Raw genomic sequence first — 21,235 nt, 5'->3', positions numbered from 1 at the left:
TTCACCTGATAATAAGATGGCCAAATACTTCCCAGATGTCAGGAGATAAAACTTATTGCATGAGGTTTTGTTTTCAGATGGGGGAAATGTTGCCTTTGTTATCGCTATGCTTTTTCTTTTATTCATAATCACATGATTGACACTATGAATCTTCTATTTGTGTGTTTTGTGCCTTTACCTTGCTTTTTTGTTATTAATTTTCTTTCTTACCAGATATTTTTGAAAGATTATTTTAATCAAAACCAATTAACTATATCCCACTTTTATGGCTGGCTTAAAAGTGCCTTTGTTTATTTATTTATTTAAAGGATAGTAATCTTTTAGAGGTACTGATTTTTGCTTGAATGCTACCATTTCAAAGTGAAGATAAAACTGAGGTGTAAACTGCATAAATGTTGTACAGTTCTTGAGTTTCAAATGTTCAAAAATCAGGAAGCTAGATTTTCTCTTACTTACCTCTCATTTTACCTGTTAAATTCTAAGGTGTCTAAATTGTCATTGCAAGACAAACATAAATACCTAAAATAAGTGTTCTCCCTCTTATGCCAAAAGAAACATTCGTGAAATGTCTAGCTTTAGAGTTCTTGGTAATACTGATAAGACTTCAAAATTTGTTTTTTTAAAAGAACATTTTATTAAAATGTCAGCTGTGGAATTATGCTTAAAATTATTGTTTCATGTAATGGTACAGCATGTTGAGATATAAGAAACTGCTTCTAACTATAAAGCATACTACAGGAAAACACTCAAGTTAGCTTATTTAATTGCATATTTTAAGATAGATTAATCTAAAGCTACTTGTATTTTGTAACCAGTAAATCTTTTTTCCAGACTGATGTTTCTGTTTTAATGGCAGCTTTAAAATTTTTAAAATTTGTCATTTAGGGTAGCCTAATATTTTCAGCCCCTTGAACCATTCCTCTGCGAGGTGGGACATGATTGTATGGACCTCTTGTCACTAGTTAAGTGTCTCACCTTCAGCTTCAAATTCTTACTGCACTTTTGAAATCCCAATCTAAGATCTAATTGCAGAAGAAAGATGAATGAGAAAATGTTCAGCTTCATCAGCTGTACAGGCAGTAAACTCAAGCTCTAAAATATTAATTGATTTATTACAAAATGAGAAAGCTGTGAAGACAGATATTGTCTATACAGTAGAAAAAAACACTCTAGTTCTTGCACATCTATACATGTAGGAACTCTTGCAGTTGTTTACTGTTTTAAAAATACACAAAACAATTAAAAAACTCCTAAAACCAGTCAATCAAACAAAACCTTCCAGAAACAATCCTCCCAAACTCCTCTAAATTTTCTTCGTTTGATATTTAGAAGAAAAAAGGCACAGGCATTAACAGGCTTCGTGTTCTGATACTTTTCCTCTTGTCTTTCTCTTCTGCATCTTGAAATATATTTATCCTCTTTTAAAGAGTTTCAAATATACAACAGCAGCTGGCCTTGCTAGATAATGAATCCTGGCCAGGAATGGCTGAAGCAGACAGGGACCGTCTTCAGCTCATCAAAGAGAAGGAGGCTCTTCTTCAGGAGCTGCAGCTCATCAGTCAGCAGAGACGATCCCCAGAAGACATTGCACGTTTGGAGGAAGAAAAAAGACGCTTGGAGGATGAAATTCAGCGAGCTCGAGCAACGTCTGCTCATGGGGCCACTGAAAGGTTTGAGAACTTGAATTTTTTCCTCCTCTGTTGTGAGATGCATGTAGGTAGCTTCAAAAGGAAGAGTAGGGAATTACTTTGTATTTAAGGAAAAAATAAGTTGCTAGAGAAATTTAATTTCAAAAAAGTAGAAGACTACTTCTGTCATTATTTAATTCTATCTGTCTTGAATTTTTCTGAAGCAGAGTTGCAGGGATGTTGACTAGTTAGTTTTCCTTTCATTCATCTACAAATTCTGAATAGGAAGAAGAAATCTGAATAGAATTTTGAAAGATGCTTGGAATAGGTCTGAGTGATACTGTCTGATAATAGAGACCTGAATGATAGTACCTGGATAGTGAAAGATTTTTCTGTTCTTTGCAGTGGAGTAGTAGTCATCTCCAAAAGCATTAGAACAAAGATACTTTGCTATATTTAGTTTCTGCCTTATAACAGGAATGTTAAATTATTATGTTTTTGCTGCCTTTTATATACAATATTTCCTTTTCATTTGCAATCTCAGCAGTGGGAACACATCCCAGTTCTGACATTCAGAGAACACAGTAAGCAAAGTTATTCTTGAAAACTTAAAAATCAAATTATATGTAAAATAAGCAACCCAAAAACATACTAGTGGAAACACAGTATCTATTTCAAAGTTGCTTAGCTTTTCCTGTAGCCAGAGAAAAGGACAAAACCTCTTACTCTCTTTTTACCATAGACTGCTTCCAGTGAAAGCAAGAAACTACTTGTTCTTGCTTCTCGTAAGTAGTGGTAAAACCTCAGCTTTGACACTTCAGGAAAACCTACAAGAACCAGCTTTAATGTGATCTGTGTAAAGGTTAATATTTACACAATTAAGACATTTAAAAAATCTTCGGAAGTGCTTTCCATATGCAGATTTTGACAACTTCAGTTTCTTTGAAAATGCTTACTTCAGACAGCAAATTAAGGCAATAAATAAAAAATTCACAGTCAGCCTACAGGTCAGTGTAATATATTTTGCAATTTTTGCCATATTGTTACATTGATTTTCCAGTTTGAACTGACAGAAAAGGGAGTTCACTTTACTCTGTCGTGTAGTAAGTTTTATTTGTTGTTTTTGGGCTCTCACGTTAGGTACTGCATACTGTGTTGGCAAGAACGCCAATCTATTTTTCCATGGAGTTCATGCTGTGGAAACCAGCATTCCACTGTGGTACTTGATACTTCAAATGCTAGCAGAAAGTTGAGCAGAAGTTAGAATAATACTGATGGGCATTCTGGTTTTTTTATGACAAATTGGAGGAAAGCTTAACTATTAGTAGCCCTGATTTTTTGTGTTTGTTTTAGACTCAGAAATAACCAGAAATATTTCTGATTCTGCTTTGGTTTTTCCACTTTGTTCTAATTGTGAAATACAAAGGTATTTCTTTCTTAAATAATTAACACTTCTTTTCTGTTACTGAGTTTTGAAGGCACTGAGTTATGCGCAGATCAAAATGAACTTCAAATCTATATGACAGAGGGTTTTGTTGTTCTTTGTTTTTGTTACAGTGTTGTTTTTGCCAATATTGGCTGACAGCCTTAGTTGGAGGCATTTCTTAGCACAGGTACCTACCCTGCAGCATCCGTCACTGTGGAGTGTAGGTTCCTAAGTTTGTTTTTTACAGTAGATGGTGTGATTATCTCTGCTTTCATCTGCAAGCTTTTGAATCAGTTATTAAGTTTCTTGTGTCCATTTGTTCTTTTCTTTTTGTTCCTGCATGCAGTGCCTGTATGGTGTAAGTTTGCATAGCTGAGCTGCAGCCTTTCTGCCATTAGTTAACTTGGCCTGGGGTGCACAAAGGCAGGAGAAAAGCTTGAGAGGTGCTGTTGTATCTGGGAGAACTGGATAAAACATTTTTCTGTTGATTTTTAAATACTTTCTGTTGATTTTTAAATCCTGTTCATTAACATGTTGAATTCTAACACCCAGCTTTGCAGCTGAGGAAGGTCTGAGGCAGCCTAATAACTTTGATCTGCTTTCTCCAAACTATTTGTCAGAATCTCCTTTTTCCAGCCACCTTGTGATGTAGGGCTGGAGCTGTAACTTTCCTGGATATACAAAATATACAACATACTACCCTGATATTATCTTGAAGTTCAGTGGTTGGGCTTGGAAAGACAAAACATCAGGAATATCATTCTGCATCCAGAAAAAGAGTAGATGTTAGATAAAATCTATTATTTGAAATTCTAATAATGTCAGAATACTGAATTTAAGATATAGGTGTGTGAGATTGATGGCATTAAAGTTACATTCCATTTGTGTTGTGGTAGTGGTACTGACTAATTCAGCTTCTTGTTACTAGAATGGGCAAAAATAAGTTGCAGCATGAAATTTTTCTCCTAAGGTAGTAGTCAAGATGCTTTATCGCCTGCTTAAATATAATGATAAATGAATGCACCTAAAACATGTGGAATAAAAGCTTTGTTGTTGGTGGTTATGCTTAACAGAAGTCCTTCAAAAATTTTCTTTTTATCTTTGAATTTTTACACTAATTGTCTTGGAATATTTTTTTTTTGTGACAAGGTGGAAGGGCATAGTATTTTAATAGCAGAATCAGGTTGATGCAAGAGAAGAAAAATAATCCTGTAGAGTCTGATATTTTTACTTAGGACTTCTTATGACTGCTAATTGCTTTAATGTATTTTCAGTATCATGACTCTTACATTATGGTTCAGTTACTTTTCTTGTCTGGGAAGTTACTTTTCTTTTCTGGATTCTTGATTCTTGTGTTCTTGCTGGAATTACCATCGCTGCATATGAGCAGCATAAATCAAAACTTTTTATTAAACAGTGCAACTTTTTTCAGTATTCCAAACTTTAATGCATTGATGTTTTTCCACACTTGGGAAGCTCCTAGCACTTTTTGAACACTACTGTGATGAAGAAAATAGTAATATATATGTGTTTAATTACAGGATACTGTTACAGGAGAAGAGAAATTGTTTGCTTATGCAACTAGAAGAAGCTACACGTTTAACCTCATATTTACACTCCCAGTTAAAAAGGTAAGTTATGTAAAACCAGCAGGTTTTGAAGTAACTGCAGCAGAGAAGAATATTAATAATGTATGAAGTTTATCTTTTATACTTCTGTGTATGTATGCCAAGTTAATTTTTCACTACATTTATTCACTTTGCTATGTGGAATGTGATGATTTGGATGGAGTTTTATAAATTGTATTAGTGATGGCTATTTGGGGTACATTATTAAGTGTAGCTGGGAAATTTATATGTTACCTTACTTTCTGAAAAGGAGATAAGTTCTTAAAATCTGTTGTAATATTGTTACAGTTTCACTATGGGCAGATAGCATTCTTTTAAGTTCTGTGGTTTCTTAATGTCCTGATATCTTCAAAGGTAGAGGGTTTTGGTGCCTGGTAAGATGACAAAATTTTGCTATTTAAATATGAGAATGTGTTAAGACTCACACAAGTCCAGAATGTTTTGCATATTCACAGTCACAGCTGCCTTTTGAGATGCAGCTCTTGAGGATTCCTCAGTTTAGCACCACAGGATCATCAAAAGCTCAGTTCCTGCTGAGTTCCTGTCTCACTTCATCTCTCTCTGGCATTAATATTCTTGTCCCCCTTAACTGAGAATGGTAAGAGGAAGTGGAATAGAATTCATCCTCAAGTCTTTTTATTTTGCATTGGAAAAACCTGTGAGAGTGAGGCTTACACAGCAGTTTGTTAGGACTTTGCAAATCCATTTGCACTTCTTCTCCCTGGATTGTTTATGACCAATCATTAATGTAAATTTGAGCTGGATCATGGTAATTTATCTTTCCTGGCTTTACACTGAGTTTGCTTAGCCAGAGCCTACTCTGGCCTCTTTTCTGCCAAATCACAGCTGTTTACATGTTGGACGAAAGAGTAGGCTCATCCTACTCTTGGATGTTGTTGGACTGTTTTCTTCAGGCACTTAGCCCTGATCTGGTTGTCACATGTACTGCTCCAGTCATGGCTGTGCTTGAGACCAGGGCAAGAGACATGAACTAGACTTTAAAATGCCAAATCATCTTTCCATGTCACCATACTGAATACATGTAAAATTGCGTGTGTAATCTGGATTGGTGTTTTAATGTCTGCATTGGTAGTTCTGATTATATTTGAAAGGGCATTTTTGTGTTTTCTCTTTCTTTGCATGCTATAGTCTGTCAGCTAGCACCCTCACCATGTCCTCTGGCAGCAGCAGGGGATCCCTGGCCTCCAGTCGAGGATCCTTGGCCTCCAGCAGAGGCTCCCTCAGTTCAGTCAGCTTCACGGATATCTACGGCCTTCCCCAGTACGACAAATCAGACAGCGTTACAGACTACGGGCAGCATTTGCGCTTTGACATAATTCCCTTCGAGTCTCTCACAAAGGATGTGCCCTATGCTGATCCCATTGGACACTCAAATTTCAATAAGCAGCGGAGGTCTCTGGACACCCCGCAGTCCCTGGCATCCCTGTCATCGCGGTCCTCCTTGTCATCATTGTCTCCTCCAAGCTCGCCTCTGGACACCCCGTTTCTCTCTGCATCACGAGATTCTCCACTGGCTCAGATGTCAGAAGGGTTTGAGGAGATTGCAGGCATAGGAGCCCTGGAAATGCTCAGGGCTCAGCCCACAGCCTTGGGTGATGATGATGCACAAGGCACGAGCTCATCTCAGACATCTGCTTACCCTCTGGACAATGAAGGGCTGCGAGAAATGGGACCACACCTGACTACTGTCCAAACTGGTGGAGGTGAGTTTATGCATGTTATTATTTTGCCACATTGTCTTAGAAAATGTCACACAGACCTAAGCATGCTGGCACAGTAGAGACTGTTCCTGAGTTAGGCTTATTTTACTACCATCAGGTAAAAATTGCATGGTAGGTGTTAACAGCCCAACCAAAACACAGGAAAATCCCCCAAACCCAAACTCTAGTTTTAGGGGAAAGAGGTGCAAGAATAGAGAAATCCTTGTCAATAAATCTTAAAACAGGGGTGAATTGACTGGAAGAAAGGGAATGGAATATACACTTTCATTGGAGTGTAGCCTATCAAGGACCTAGCAAGAATGAGTAAAGTATTAGTAAGAAAAAGTATGGGCTAGTTACTTCTGAGGCCCTCAGTTGTGTTGATGTTGCCTTTATTCTGATAATGGAAAGCAACACAAACCTAGGAGAGATAGGAAATAAGCAACAACTGTCCCCTACAAAAACACCCAAACACAAAATATGAGGCGATGCTTCTGACTGCTCTTGGGGGCCGGCTGACTGAATGCTGAACTTGTACATACTCCAGCCCAGGTTCCTTTGTCCAAGTTCTGTGATGGAGCAGAAGCCACAGTGGCATGGCTGTAATGAGTGCACAGTGCATTCATGAGCAGGTGCTTCATCAGCAAAGGAGCATCTTTTGCAGGGGATGTATGAGAAGTTGTGCATCTGCTTGGCTGGTTGCTTCTGAGCACCTGTGTGTGCTCTGTTTGCAGAGGGGTGACGGGTGCAGCAAGCACAACACATGCACTGTTGAGTTTTCCTTTCCTGCTGGACTGTCAAATTGAGGGACTTACTTTAGCTTGCCTTGGCAGAAGCTTCTGAAAGCACTACAGTTGAGAAACTTAAATTAGAGAAATCAAAAGAGAAAACTTTTGAAAAAATGAAACAAAATTAAAAGCCTGAGCATACAGGAACATGACAATTTTATTTTCCTGTTTAGACCAACCAAATGAAGAACTGTTCTTAATATGAAAAAGATAATAATGATAACATTTTTGTGTGTTGACTTGCTTTTTTTTTAATAAAACCATACTAGTAGAGAAAGGCTTTTAGAGTTTAGTTTAATATTAAATTTTGTGAATCCCATCCCATTCCTATATCCAGAATTCTGTGTTAGCATTATGTAGAATGTTGCATTCGGGACTCATGACGTCAGGAATAATGTGAACTATAACCAGAGCATGGATCATATCATCCTACCAAAATCTTACTTGGCAAGTGATAATACAAAGGAACATTGATGGTATTTACAGAAAACTTTCAGGTTTTCATTTTAAAAAAGAAAACATTGCCACAGTGCTAAAATGCCTGTATTGTTCAAAAGTATTTGAGTCTAGACTTACCTACTTTCCTTAATGCAGCTAGCACTGCCAGAAGATGCTGCAGCAGAATTTAATTTTACTAGCTGTAAACATTTCCAGTGCCCATATTGTAGCTTTCAGACCAAAATAAACAGAATTCCAGAGACCAGCATGAAAACTTGTGCTTAAATTAGTGCTGTGAAGAGGCTTCCTGAGGCTTTCTTTAAACCTCAAATCAGACCACAGCATGTCTTCACCCATTGTGGTAAGTGAAAGTATCTAAGTAGTTCATTTATAGCTTGTATGTGTTTCCTAGAAGTGAAGGCCTAGTGTGAGGGCCTAGGCAGCAATACAGGATGGAGGGCAGCTTCCTGCTTTGATTTTCCTTTTCTCACTTCTCTGCTATGTTTCTACACGTTTCACATTTATCTGGAAACCTCTGTGCTTAACCTGCTGTCAGTGCTGCAATGTCCAGCTCCTAGTCTAGAGGTTACAGCTTTTCTCTGTGTACAAGAGAGTTTTTTGTGTTTCTTTTTGAGGAAGAATGTATGATTAAAAGGTAGCCGGACTGCCTTCTTTTGAGACTTTTTTATTTTTGATATTTGCATTTGGAAACAATTGCTTAAAAAACATTTAACCTTTCTGATTTTGCCTGCTTTGAGTTCCACACTCGCTAGCTGGTGGCTTGGAATTGTAAAGCAGTTGTTTGCAAGTAGCAGTTGGAAGTTTTGAAAGTATTTTGGTTTTGTACTCTTTTCCTGGAAGAATTGGATGGAGCATCCAGCTTGTATGCCAGAGCTGGGAGCTCGCAGATGCTGGGGGTATGGGTTTCTCCGAGGTACCCTGCTGCTGCCACCCGATGGCCTGGCAGCAGAATGCTGTGCTGCAAAAACAGGAGGTCCTCGTTCCCACAAACCTTTGCCTGGTCCTTCAGTGCAAAGCATGAGGTAATTTTGGTAATTTGCAAATAATGGGGGCTGGGAGGGTTAACTCTGAATAAACTGCATGAACTTTGCACTGATGCAGCACTTGAGCAAGTTCAGGGGGGTCTTCAGGAACTGCAATTTTGATGTTCAGTTGCTGATCTGCTGTTTTATTGTTCTGCATCTGTCACAGGGTCACATTGTGAAATAAGTTTTCATGTGTGAATGGAGGGAATATGCTTGAAAAGTTAAATCTGCCATATTTGTAAAGCTGAAAATGGGAGGAAACATGTTAATAAAATATTTGGCCTGAATATCTTTACTATCTCTTTTATATACCAAATCTTTCAAATGCTATATTTCTTTTAATGCCTAAATAATCTCTTGTTTATAAAATATTGTCAGAGATCTAAAGGGTGATTTATCACTGTATGCTTTTTGTCTTGTTTCTCATGCGGCACAACAGAAAAATTCACTGTAAGTGAACCTGAAATTTCTTATTGTGTGTTTTTCTGTGTGATGTGTTGGTTGTTTTGTTTTGGGGTGGGTTGTTTTGTTTTGGTTTTTTTTTTTTTTTGGAGTTGCATGAGAAGAAACAGGAGATTCTGCTACATTTGGTTTTGTTTGATATTTTGCTGTATCTGTTTAATCATTATGGCATACTTAATTTTTTTGCTATGTCAACTAAACAACACATTCACAGCTGTGGTTAAATTCCTGGGGAAAGCGTTCTTTGACCTTCAGCTTTATTATATAATAGTAATGCCTGACAGCCTTATGGTAGTAAGGTCTGTTTTTGTCTCTGATTAGTTTTTAAGAGAGTGTTCTACTCTTTCATTAGTGCATTTTGAGCTGACATGCAGTATTTGTAGTCACCTAAGCTTGTGAAACATGCTTTAGATTTATTTGATTTCTTAGCAAATGAAAGTTTGGACAGCAAAATTTCCTTTGAAGTTCACTTTTTCAACTAATGACAACAAGAATGTTCTTTCATTGAGGGCTGTCTTATATTTATCAAGCTTTGGCACCCAGTAGTTCTGGAAAATCATACATATTGTTTACTGATTTTTTATTTAAATAAGAAAATGGAAGGTAATGATCTGCCTTAGAAACCAAATTTTTAAACAGTTCATTAGCTTCCAGCATTGCTAAGTCTGTAACCTGTGCTAAACTTTTTGCTTAAACCAAAATTTGGTGTGTCTTTGATCTTGACCAATTTTTCCTGCTGATTTTTTATCTCCCCCCACCAAGTCAAGGGTATATTCTGGTTTTTGCATCTCTCCCAAATCTGCTGCGATTGTCCAGAGGCCATTGAATGCTTCCATGGCCTGCAGACAGTGAGCAAATAGTTGTCAAGTCACAACATTGTTGTAATGTGTCAGCTTTTCATTTTATTATATTGGTGCTTTGAGGCCAGCTTTTTTCCTTCCAGCCAAACTGGGAACATGAACCTTCCAAGGACAGATTCCACAAAATCTTCCCTCTACATGAACACTTTGTATTAATGTAGCAGGGTGTGAGCCAAGGACTTATACTAAAAGAAGTTGTTCTAGAGTAACTTGTTGAAATTAGTACAGAAATTATAGAAGGACTTTAAAAAAAAAATTAAACACTTTTGTGAAGTTCAACCTCTTTCCAGTGAGAAACTTTAATATGTAAATGTCTCTACAGATTGCTAGTTCTTCATGATTCTTATGATTCTTCATAAATAGCAGTGACAGAATATTCTTCATAAATACCAGACAGTGATGTAGATTACCAAATCAAAAGTCCTTGGAAAAGAAAAAAAAAAAAAAAAAAAAAAAAAAAAAAAAAAAAAAAAAAAAAAAAAAAACCAAACCAACCAAGCAAGCAAAAAAACCCCAATCAAAACAACCCACAAACCCACCACTTTTGTACAAGTCATACAGAGGAGAGCATGGTTCAAATACAGTTTTTTGCTGTGTGCTCACTTGAAATTGGCTCTCATTTGTGGTGAGGATGTCATGAGTAGCACTGCACAATGTATGATGTGCAAGAAGGGTGGGATGCTGTAACTGGAGATGGACAGGAATGGGTGCAGAGACAAGTGCAGGTTGGGCTGTTCCTAGCCAGCAAATACCTAAAGCTGACTAAATCTTTCATTGAATTTGGAGGAGAGGTCCATAGGGCTACTTACGAATCCAGAGGACAGAGAACTGGCTCTGCTGATTTTTTGCTCCAAACAGGACTGGGTGATTTTTGTAACACTTTCAGTAACATTGTGCTGTTAGTGGCTTGGTAACAGGAATGTGTTTTGGGCTGGCCCAGACCCTGCTGGGCTTGGTGTACCTTCTCTGCCAGTTCCACAGTGGGTTAAAGCTGACCGTAGCCAGAGCCTTCTGTTGATAGCACCAGCGTGGTTGTGTTGATCTGGAAGATTTTTATCAAGTTCTCCTGTCCTGATGTCCTGTCCTGGTGGTGCTTGGGTGGGAGGTGAGGTGGGTACTGTGCAGGGGGGTGGCTCATGATAATGTGCAACAGAAGTACCTAACAAGTTGTTACTTTGAGTAAGACATGCTTCATCCCTTGTTGAGGCCTTAAGCTGTAAATGTCAGCTGGTGCTTGTCTCCCATGCATTGTGCTACTGTTACTCTGCTGAAACTATCAATGCTTCCATGCTGTCTTAAGTTTGTAAGCATGAGCAGAAGAAAATAAAATACTGTTCCCACTTTTGAAGTGCCATCTCTTTATCGTTGCTTTCCTGCTTTGAGGACAGTCATTGAACCTTAAGCAAAAGAGGGTAAAAGTTCTCTGTGCAGTGAAGAAACTGCACTTCACAAGTCTGTTTAGTGGTTTTCTGTATGGCTCAAAGGAAAACAACCTCAAGTTAGGAGGTATTGTTAAAGTGTTGAAGCCTTTTCTATGCAGGTCTTGATCGTTACTGCTTGTGCACGTACTTTAAAGGATTGGTAGCTGCTATACCTACTTGCCTGTGCAAAACCCAGTGCATAACATAATTTTGTTGGTATACTTACATGAAAGTGACTGCTGAGTTGCTATTTATTGTGTGGCTGGTGATTCAGGGAAGGGTGGCAAAGAAGGTTGAACATTGCTTCCTCCTTCCCCCAGTCAGTTTTCAAAGTAATTCACCAAGAGTTTGAAAAAAAACAGTGGTCTGAGTGAGCTAGAAAACACTGGTTCTTTTTGATAATGCCTCTCAGACTGTAAATAAAAGCTGCTATTATGTGATGGTATAAACAGTATGCTTTGAGACTTTGTATTAAGAGACAAATGAGAACAAAACCTCGCATTGTGATATCAGATAACTTTAAAAAAGAATTAGTCTCTGTGTTTGTTTTCAACCTATTGTATATTCAGTAGGTAAATCTGAAAAGCTTAGGATATCATGTGTACATATGTATTCACATAATGTAAGGCTTCCTTTAGGAAGGAATTACTCTACCAGAAAAACATTTAGTAACAATGCAATTGGTTTATACTTAGTCTTGTCACAGAGCAATTAGCCACAAACTTCCTTCCTTAATTCTTCCACAGAAAATCTCCGGTTAGTCCTATTCTCTGCTTTTAACTTTAAGTTAGAAGAAAAATCAGTGAACTGCATTTGTGCTGTTTTGCTGCTAGCTTTGATACAATACATGTTTCTTGTTTAATTTTGAAGAAGTTGCCTTGAGTGATGTTGTTCTCACTTTTTTTTTTCTCCATGGCAGCTGTAACTCTGCGAGGAGACAGTGGTAGAAGATCGGAGAGGAGAGCCAGGCGAGTTTCAGCATGTCTCTCAGATCATTCACTGGCTAGTGACAGTGGCGTGTTTGAAGCTTTAAGCAAAAGGTCAGGTGTATAAATGCATAGTAAGCTGGAAATATTCCTGTTCTGCCACACGGCCCAAAAGAATTAGTTGTGAATTTATGTGTAAGCTTTCAAAATTGCTACTTATTAGTAATATAAAACTATTAGATTGCATGTTTTAAAGGAAAGAAGCTTTTTACGTGCAGTCCACTGTCATCTTCAAGTGCCAGGTCCCTTTTGCTTTTTTCTCTCTGACATTTTAACATTGTATCTCCCTTGAAAGTAGTTTTTCATTCTGTTAGTCATAAATCAATAATTTTATTTCAACCATCTGCAACAAAATAAAATTATACAGAGTGTGACTTACAATTTTGAGTATCATATGATAAAAGTATAACTTCAAGGAAGAAATATACAAACTGCCAAAAGCCTAAAAATATGTAGGTTGACCAAATGATTGAAGGATGTAGAAGGACATGTTACTTAATACAACTGTTTTAACATGGGAAGCAGTGACTGGGAAGAAGATACGGTTTGGAGGATGCTAAAGAGAAATGGAAGACAAAAGAAATACTAAAATAACCTAAATATCCTGAAAGAAAAATTCTAAAACCTCAATGTTTACAATTGTGAATTACTACTATATGTTTTTATATAGATGTCTCAATTCCTTCTACATTATCAGTCCCTTCTGTATTGCCAAATAATGGCTTATATCCACAAATCACAGAATAAATGTTAACTCATCATTTAGCAGCTTAGGTCACTATGTAGTTTACAGTACTTTCTCTTCCTGCAGGAATGAAGATCTGGAAGAGCCTGTTTATGGTGATGCTGCCAGTAATGAAGAACCACAAATACATGTTGGATTTCTGTGAGTAATTACTTCTCTCTCTCCATGTCAACTCTACAGGAATTGCTCACTACTTTTCTTGCTTATGATTTTTACCTTTTAATAAACTAAATCATGGTGGGAATTTTTAAGAAGTTTCTGAACTGACAGCCAAAGTTCAATGGATGCACAGATTAGTCAGTTACGTGCCACTTTGTGTTGGGGATATGGCTTAACCAAAGTTCATTCAGTGTCCTTTCAATGCTGACTGATAAAAGGGCCTTCATTACTTCTTTCAGTAGCATTTATTTTCTTTGTCTGGGCCTTTAATGTGGGTATGGGTATAGGGATATCTCTCTGTAAGCGAGATCATCTTATGCCAGATAAAGGAGGATTACCTTAGGAAAATCACAGGTGAAGAGACACAAATACAGTACAGCCCCAGCTGTACAATACATCTTTGAAATCCTGTGCCTATGGCATGCTGTTGTTGGTAGTGGGAGTAGTCTGGGGAAGGACAAATCATTGTCATACAAGACAGGATATCATATCTTAGCCCTGCAGAATCCTCTCTGCCCCTTGGAAGCTAATTCCTAAGAATGGAAGTTTTTAAAATATCAACAAAGTTTGTTAGTGGCATTTCAAAATTTGTGCTAATGTGAAAGAGCGGAATTTTTTAATTTGTTTTCAATAGCCCATGAAAATAATGCAGATGGATTTGGCTGATGTAACTGATATGTTGTTACACATGGACACAGACAAATGCACATGGTGTAGCTGTTTAAAGTAAGGAATGTATTTGATAAAACTTGTTTGCTGTCAAGAGGCATAGGAAGGCCACTTGTTATTTTCAATAACAAATAATGTTTAATTTGCTTAGTTCTATTAACTTTGTTACTGTAGCTAATGTTCTTGATTGAAACTGATTTGTGCAAGAAATTTGTTTAATAAAATCTGCTTTTACATTCTTTAAATCTGTTTAGTCTTCATCTTTATTTCTTAAGCAAAGTATCAGTGATTGACGACTAACACTGAAAATTTATTTTCCAGGCATGACAGTGGAAGTGAATGTCTGCTAGTCCATGTATTACAGCTGAAGAACTTTACTAGTCTAGTTGTTAAAGAAAACTGCAAAATGTAAGCTTAAATTTCACCCAGAGTGATCGTTGCTTGTTTTATGCTGCAGTTATAAATACCATAGATTTATTTGGCTTCATTCAGAATTAAGCCATTTCTGGAGAAGATGGTATGTCTTAATTTCTGTGAGGAAAGGGTTAATTTTATGGTCACAAAGTATCCCTTTTATACAACTAATGTTACAATATTCAGGTAACAAGTGTAGTCTCTGTGTTCTTTCATGTTTATTATGCAGAGCAAAGTTTGTTCAAAAATATCTGTGGTATTCCAGAGTAAGCTTAGTGTATTTTTCTCAATACCTGTGGCAACATCTATATTAATCAGAAGACGTATACATTGCCTTTTATCTTTAAGAAAGAAAACCACACCAGAAAACATGCTTACAACAACAAAGGATCTGCAGGCTTTTGTGGCCTGTACAGCTCTCCTTGAGTATCCATGAAACACCTTCTGATAAGACAACTACAAGCTGAGAATCAGTACAAAAGATAGAATTTTTTAACCTCTGACAGCTTGTGCTACTTTTTCAAATTTTGTATCACATCTAGAACATAGCTTATTCTAGTAAATGTTTCTAGTTAGTTTATTCTAGTAAATGTTTCTTAAATAATCAGTGTTGTCATAAAGCATGGTTTTATCTGGAGATATGTATCTTAACATATTTGAAAGAAATTCAACATGTACAAATTGTTGATCTTTATCTCTGGGAGAGGTTGTTTAAAAGCAGAAAAATAGCAGAGGTATGATAACATTATTGTATTGTAAAATAAGTCATTTGGTGGGAGGTGTTAAATTGAAATACATCTCCCTGAATGAATTGCTCTTTGTTGAGAACTTCATGCTAACTCTGCAAAACTGCAGTGGAAATTTTTCATGTAGGTTAGTACATTAGTGTTGGGTTCTTGCTCTGTTTTGGTGTGAGTGCAAGGGGACATGGTAGGAAAAAATATGAGTATTGTGTATTACTCAGCCATGATGCCTTGTCATCAGAAAAATAAATAAGCGTCATCTGAAGAAGGTAGTAAAGTAGAGTCACCAAGAAAAAGGTTAGTCCAGAGGGTTTGTTGGACATCGTTGTCAAGGCGACCAGGCATCTAAATGACTCAAAATGAAGTTCTGTTCGAATTTCAGCCTTCTCAACCCTACCTTTGCTGGAATCAAGAAGTTGCATTGCTGCAGGGTGAATTGATTAGTCTAGTCAAAAAGTAAGCTTCTATTACCAAAAAGCAGAAGCAGCTTTTATCAAACTCCTCTGTGCAACTGTACATTGATTGAATCAGGTGCTGTGGCAGCTGGGGGAAGTTTGCCTGCGGCAGCCAGGGAGCAGAGGAGCTGGATCTCTGCCTTTTCACAGGACAAGAATTTGTTTAACTGATGTTCCACAGTCCAGTGCATTGCAGTTACTCCATAAGGAGCTCTTCCAGTTGTCCGCTAACCATTTATTTGCTTGCCAGTGTCAGCCCCTCTTTGGTGGTGGTGGCATAACAGTTCCTGCAGCCATGTGTCAACTTGAGTGAACCTCTGAGCTGGAGCGGGTTTTTTTAATCCTGAAGGCTTTGTGGGTTTTTAGCTAGGTTCGTCTTTTAACCCAGATAAATTTTCTAATCTGGGTCACAACACAGTTGCATGAAACTGTTTGCTGGCATGAGTAAAGGAATAGAATATTTTAGGGGCTTGGAAAGCAGTCAGGACAGGGAGGACATGGAAACAATTCTCTAAGTAGCTCTGCTGTCAGATGAAAATGGTTGTTGGTTTTGTTTTTGGCTTGGAGTCTTAAATGATATGGTAGCACATATTTAAATTTGTCTTTTGAGACTAGATAGATGCAGTGACTGCAGATTTCTTTTGCCATCTGAATTTCTTAATTTCTTAAGGAAGGAAAAAGGTTGCTTAGTGGGTGGAAGGAAGAAATGGTTCAGTGACACTTACGGGACAATTGAATTGCCTAAACATAGGCATGTGTTTCCATTTGAAATAGCATAGCATAAAACCTTGCCTCCAGCTGCTGCTGCTCAGAGGGAGGCTCTGTGTAGCTCTCCTATAGGTCCTCTTATCATTGCTAACTCATTTTAGATGCCTTGGATACCTCAGGGCAGTTCAAGTGCCACTTGATGCCTCTGCTTAAGCAACAAGTTAAAAAAAAAAGTGTTTGTTAAAAAAATACAGCATTTTGAGATCAGCTTTGCAGATCTTCTATGTTAGAATGCAAAATAAATTCTGGTGATGAGGAGATCTCAAGGCAGATTCTTAATGTAGAAGTTCAACTGATGTTTTTGCTTAGCATGATTTTGAGAAATGCAAAATGGCTTTCTTTGTCTGAATTGTGCTATTTGTCTATTTTGCTGTTCCCAGTCATGTGAGAGTTTATTTGCCACCACTTGAGTCAGGCACACCAACCACTTACTGCTCGAGAGCTTTGGAATTCCAAACTCCGTTAATATTTAATGAAGTGTTCCAAATCCCCATGCACTCAAGTGTTTTGAAATTAAAATCACTGCAGCTGTATATCTGTTCTGTTGATCATCAGCAACAAGAAGAACTATTGGTAAGTGGATCTGTTTCTTAAAAGCCATGTGATAGGAGAAACTAAAGTTACCTGAGGAATTATTTTTTAAGATTAAAAAGAGAACCTAATTTTTCCATAAGAAGTTCTGATAGAGTTACATGTTAATATGTCCATTTGTTCACAGATATAAGTATAGTTCTGTAAATAAAAAGGTGAGATTTTAAAAAAGACTTCATCTGACAGCTTTTAGACTACAGTTTCCTCAAGACTTAGGTTTCTGCATGATACTATTATGCCTGTGTTCAGAATCTGTTCTATTCAAACAGGTTCCCTGTAAAAAAATAACAAATACAGACACCTTGTTATTATATAACACTGGGTGAAGAGGACTACTATTACATCAGTCTTAACTTTGTTGCAGGATAATAGTGACCCTGGAACAGTTCTGTTACCTCAGCCTTTACTTTAAACTATATCATGTGCTAACTTCGGGTGTGTTAAATGTTAGCTTCATTTAGCTATTGTCAAATACAAATATGCATAACTAAATCTGCCTTGGGGCTGATATCCTGGCTATTTTGAAGTGAGTGGGCCGTCTTTACAGTGGGGGCTTAAATGGGTTAGTGAGAAAAACTTTTAAGCCTATCAAAGAAGTTAAGAGGTATAGACATCTCACTGTCATGCTGGGCTGTGGATAAGAGGTATTTATTTGAGCAAATCTGGTCAAGAATGTGTTTGTTAATCCACCTTTAAATCTAAGTAGCATCTCATATAAACAGAGGTCGTAATGTTGATAGAAATGGACCCAAGATCTTGTCTGCAGTAGGAAGTTTTGTCTACAATATAACTAAAGAGAAAGCATCTCAAGAACAGGCTGAATATATTGGTGTAAAATGCTTTATACTGGTATATCCTGTTCCTCTGGGAAGCTAAATAGCTATTTAAATGTAAAGTATCTTTCTATGGAAACAAATGCATCTAAGTTTAGGGTGCTTTTACTCTAACTTTTGTTATTGAGTTGCCAAAACAAAATAGATCTTCAGGTTGTCTAGGTAGGGATTTTTTTCTCTTTCATGGTCTTAAATTGGTTATGTCAGAAGTATCTTTGTCATTATGTATATTACCTATTACGTATATATAATTGGTACATACAAATTGGTACAGAAAATCTTTACCTATGTACTTGGTAACATAGTTTAAGGTAATTTAACTATACTATTCAAAAATAGAGAAACAATGCCAGTTTCTTCAGATAGATGCATTGAAGTATTTCAACATTATGATCATTGTTCTCTTCAGCTGTAATTTGAGAATGAGCATTTTCTCACATCAAGACATCATTTGTTACCTGCTACCTCTCTTCGGAACTGCTGTGATGGTGCCTGTCGACAAGGGCTGTGTCTTTCAAAATGTCTCCCACTGAAATTACAATTTTTCCCATCTATTTAACAATGCATATATTTCTCAAATTCTTAATGACTGCTTTCTTTTCAATTAGGTTATGCCAGTATAATATTTTCCTAAGTGCAAAAGCCAGACTGGAGTTTATCCTAATATATAAATACTTGTACCTAACGGGGAAAAAAAAAATCTGGCAAATAGTTCAGTTAGAAAGAAATAAATATACTACACTTGTTGGGATTGTATTTCCATTTCCTCAGCCTTTTTCTCTTATACCTTCTGTGGCTGAAAGATCTTCTTCTGTCTTAAGCTGGCTTATTTCTTCCCTGGTGGCCTTGTCAATGTTGAGATAAGGGAATTGTTATTTTTCATGATTAGCATATGTAGTTCATGTTCAAACATAAAAGAAGTATGAATGCCTTTCTTGCAGTCACCTGGCATTGCTGCTTCAATCCCAATTTCTCATCTTTTACAGCCCTGACCAGTTATTCCCTGTGTCTTAATTTGATTTCTTCTTCAGTGTACCTTTTTTTGCATTTTTTGTTTTAATTTTGGAACATCTGTCCCATTTTTAGCATGATTTTTAAATCGTGAGTGTTTTCTCATAAAGAGACATGTCTGTCAGACATCACAGAGATATTCATAAATACTTTTACTGTTCTGCCATCCAGGTTGTTAACAAATCCATCAGAACAGGCATGTGATACAGCTCTAGCAGACCCGCCTTGGTTTCTTCATCCTTTTGAGTAAGCTCCAAATCTTGAGATGGACATGAAATATTAATTAGTCCTTTCAGTACTAATAATTCTTAATTGAGTTTGATGATGACTTTCTACTCACCAGCATTCAATCAGTCAGGAATTACTGACTCCCTTTGTAGAGGCAGCTTCCTTGGCAGACTCGTTTAGCTGCCTAATAAATGCAGTGTATAGGGCAGTGTCAGGTGTCTTAAGAGTTAGCCTGTGTTTCTTCCAATATTGCTGGCAGTACAACAGCTTTACTCTCTACCTCCTAAACTAAACTCAGGGTGTCTTAAACATCTTCCAACTCTGATGCAAAAGTGTCAGTATTTGATACATATTTATATCTTCCACTGCATCAGAGCAAGTAGATGATTAGAAGACATCTATGTCATACAGAAAAAAGAAAAGGTATCTCTGTAGCCTGTGATATATTGGCATGAAATTACTTTCTCAGTAACATGCAGTATCCCCATGTCACATTATTTTGCTAGGCTATTGTCCTCTATGCACCTGTTTAAACAGAGCCCCAGGGAACATCTGTCTTGGAAAAACAATTCAATGATTTTTTAAATTATAGTTTTCTACTTAACTGTTTCTTTACCTGCTAAAAGTTGAATGCACATTCTGTCTACATTTCCTACTGCCTTTGTTGTTAGAATTATTGTATTCAGTTACTTGATTTGTGAGAGATGAAAGCCATTTTTACAGGACTTTTCCAGTGATACAAAAGAAGGCATGTTTAGCATGTGGTTCATAAGCATGGAAATAGCTTATGCTATTGCTGCAGAGGTAGCCAGCAGTACTTAAAGGCTGACTGATATAAAACCATTGGTGGGACCAGCTAGAGAACTGATTGAAAAAAAACCAAATAAATAAAATAGGCAGCATGGATTTGTTCACAGCTGTTTTTCATTTAGGTGAACACCACTGAGAAATTTCTTACATGAGTTCTCTCTGATGGAGTAGGGCTACTTCAAAGTTTGAAATACCTTTAGTGAGAAGCCTCCATTAAAACTATTTTTGCCTGAATCTGGGAGATGCAAGGATGGCCTGGAAAGTAGAAAAATAACTTTATAGACCATTTGACTACCTTATGACATAAATAGGCAGGGAAAAAAATTGGTTTACACAACATTTTCATTTCCTTTTGAAAGATGTCTCTGAGGGCCAGAGAATGGAAGGGTATCAGAATACAGTTATCTCAAAAGCCCCTCAAAGTAATATTATTAAAGTGATATTAATTAAAAAAAATATAGAAATCAGATTCGTAGTTGGGAAGGTTTTAAAAATAAAATATTAATAGCTATCAGATGTCAGTTATAAAAACATCAGTCATACAAATTTTTTCAACTTAAAAAAATTACTATCTACTCCAATTCTTCCTAGTAGTAAAGAAGAGGCAACAAATTCAGAATCTTAAACATCATAACACAACAGAACAAAACTGTCTCTTTTTAAGAGACAGTAGTATTTGGTGAAGTGGGAGTTTTACAATGTAAGTAAAATACTCTTTAAGTGAGAAGGTGTCCATCCTGCAGGGTATATGTATCTTATTGTGGTCAATGCTTTTTGTTTTTTTACAGGGCATTGCTCAGATAAACCTGACTGATGCAGAGAGTTCTGGTGAGATGCAGCTTCACTGGTATCCTGTTCAGATTTTCACTGGTTCAGAGCCCCAGAGAGCAAAGACCAAAAACCAATGTGAAGAGAGTATTCCTCAGTCTTCTGGAAATGTAACTACAGTTAAAACAGTATGGCTCTAAAAAAGTGATTTGTTTACTTTGTTTGATCAGCAGGGTGATTGTGATCTTGCCTTGGGTGCAGGTTTTTGAGTTATCACAGGAAGGAAATAATTTAACTCTTGGGGCAAGAGCTAAAGACTAATTGAAAACTAGATCATGTCTGGGCAGGTGCTTGAAGTAGTACCCTGTATGCATGTTTCCAGTCCAGCTAAAACACATGAAAAATTTCTGCCCCACTGCACTGGAAGAGGTTGCCAAGAAAGGTTGTGCAATTTTCATCCTTGAAGATGTTTTCAGCCCTTGACTGGGCTCTGGGCAGCCTGACTTTGCTATGATGCCTTGCTTGCTTTGGGCAGCCACATAAGATTAGGTGACCTCCAGAGGTCTCTTTTGATCTAACTTGGTGGATGATGATCCACAGTCAAGTCAAGTCTGCCCAGTTTCTGTGACAAGTTGAA

General features: G+C 37.1%; 1 protein-coding gene across 1 annotated transcript in view; it reads left to right on the top strand.

The window, feature by feature from the left end:
- Positions 1–21,235, top strand: part of WWC3 (WWC family member 3) — a 98,101-nt gene that overhangs the window by 67,774 nt on the left and 9,092 nt on the right. The window contains exons 9-16 of the mRNA XM_053935407.1: positions 1,428–1,670; positions 4,596–4,685; positions 5,832–6,406; positions 12,338–12,458; positions 13,216–13,290; positions 14,299–14,385; positions 16,738–16,930; positions 20,619–20,786. Of these exons, the coding sequence (XP_053791382.1) occupies positions 1,428–1,670; positions 4,596–4,685; positions 5,832–6,406; positions 12,338–12,458; positions 13,216–13,290; positions 14,299–14,385; positions 16,738–16,930; positions 20,619–20,786 (1,552 nt within the window). The remainder of the gene's footprint in view (positions 1–1,427; positions 1,671–4,595; positions 4,686–5,831; positions 6,407–12,337; positions 12,459–13,215; positions 13,291–14,298; positions 14,386–16,737; positions 16,931–20,618; positions 20,787–21,235) is intronic.

This window comes from Vidua chalybeata, chromosome 2 (genome assembly GCF_026979565.1).
Source record: "Vidua chalybeata isolate OUT-0048 chromosome 2, bVidCha1 merged haplotype, whole genome shotgun sequence".
In the NCBI taxonomy this organism is placed as follows: domain Eukaryota; kingdom Metazoa; phylum Chordata; class Aves; order Passeriformes; family Viduidae; genus Vidua; species Vidua chalybeata.
The sequence above is the reverse complement of the archived record's forward strand: the minus strand, read 5'-3'. Positions and strand labels throughout refer to the sequence as shown.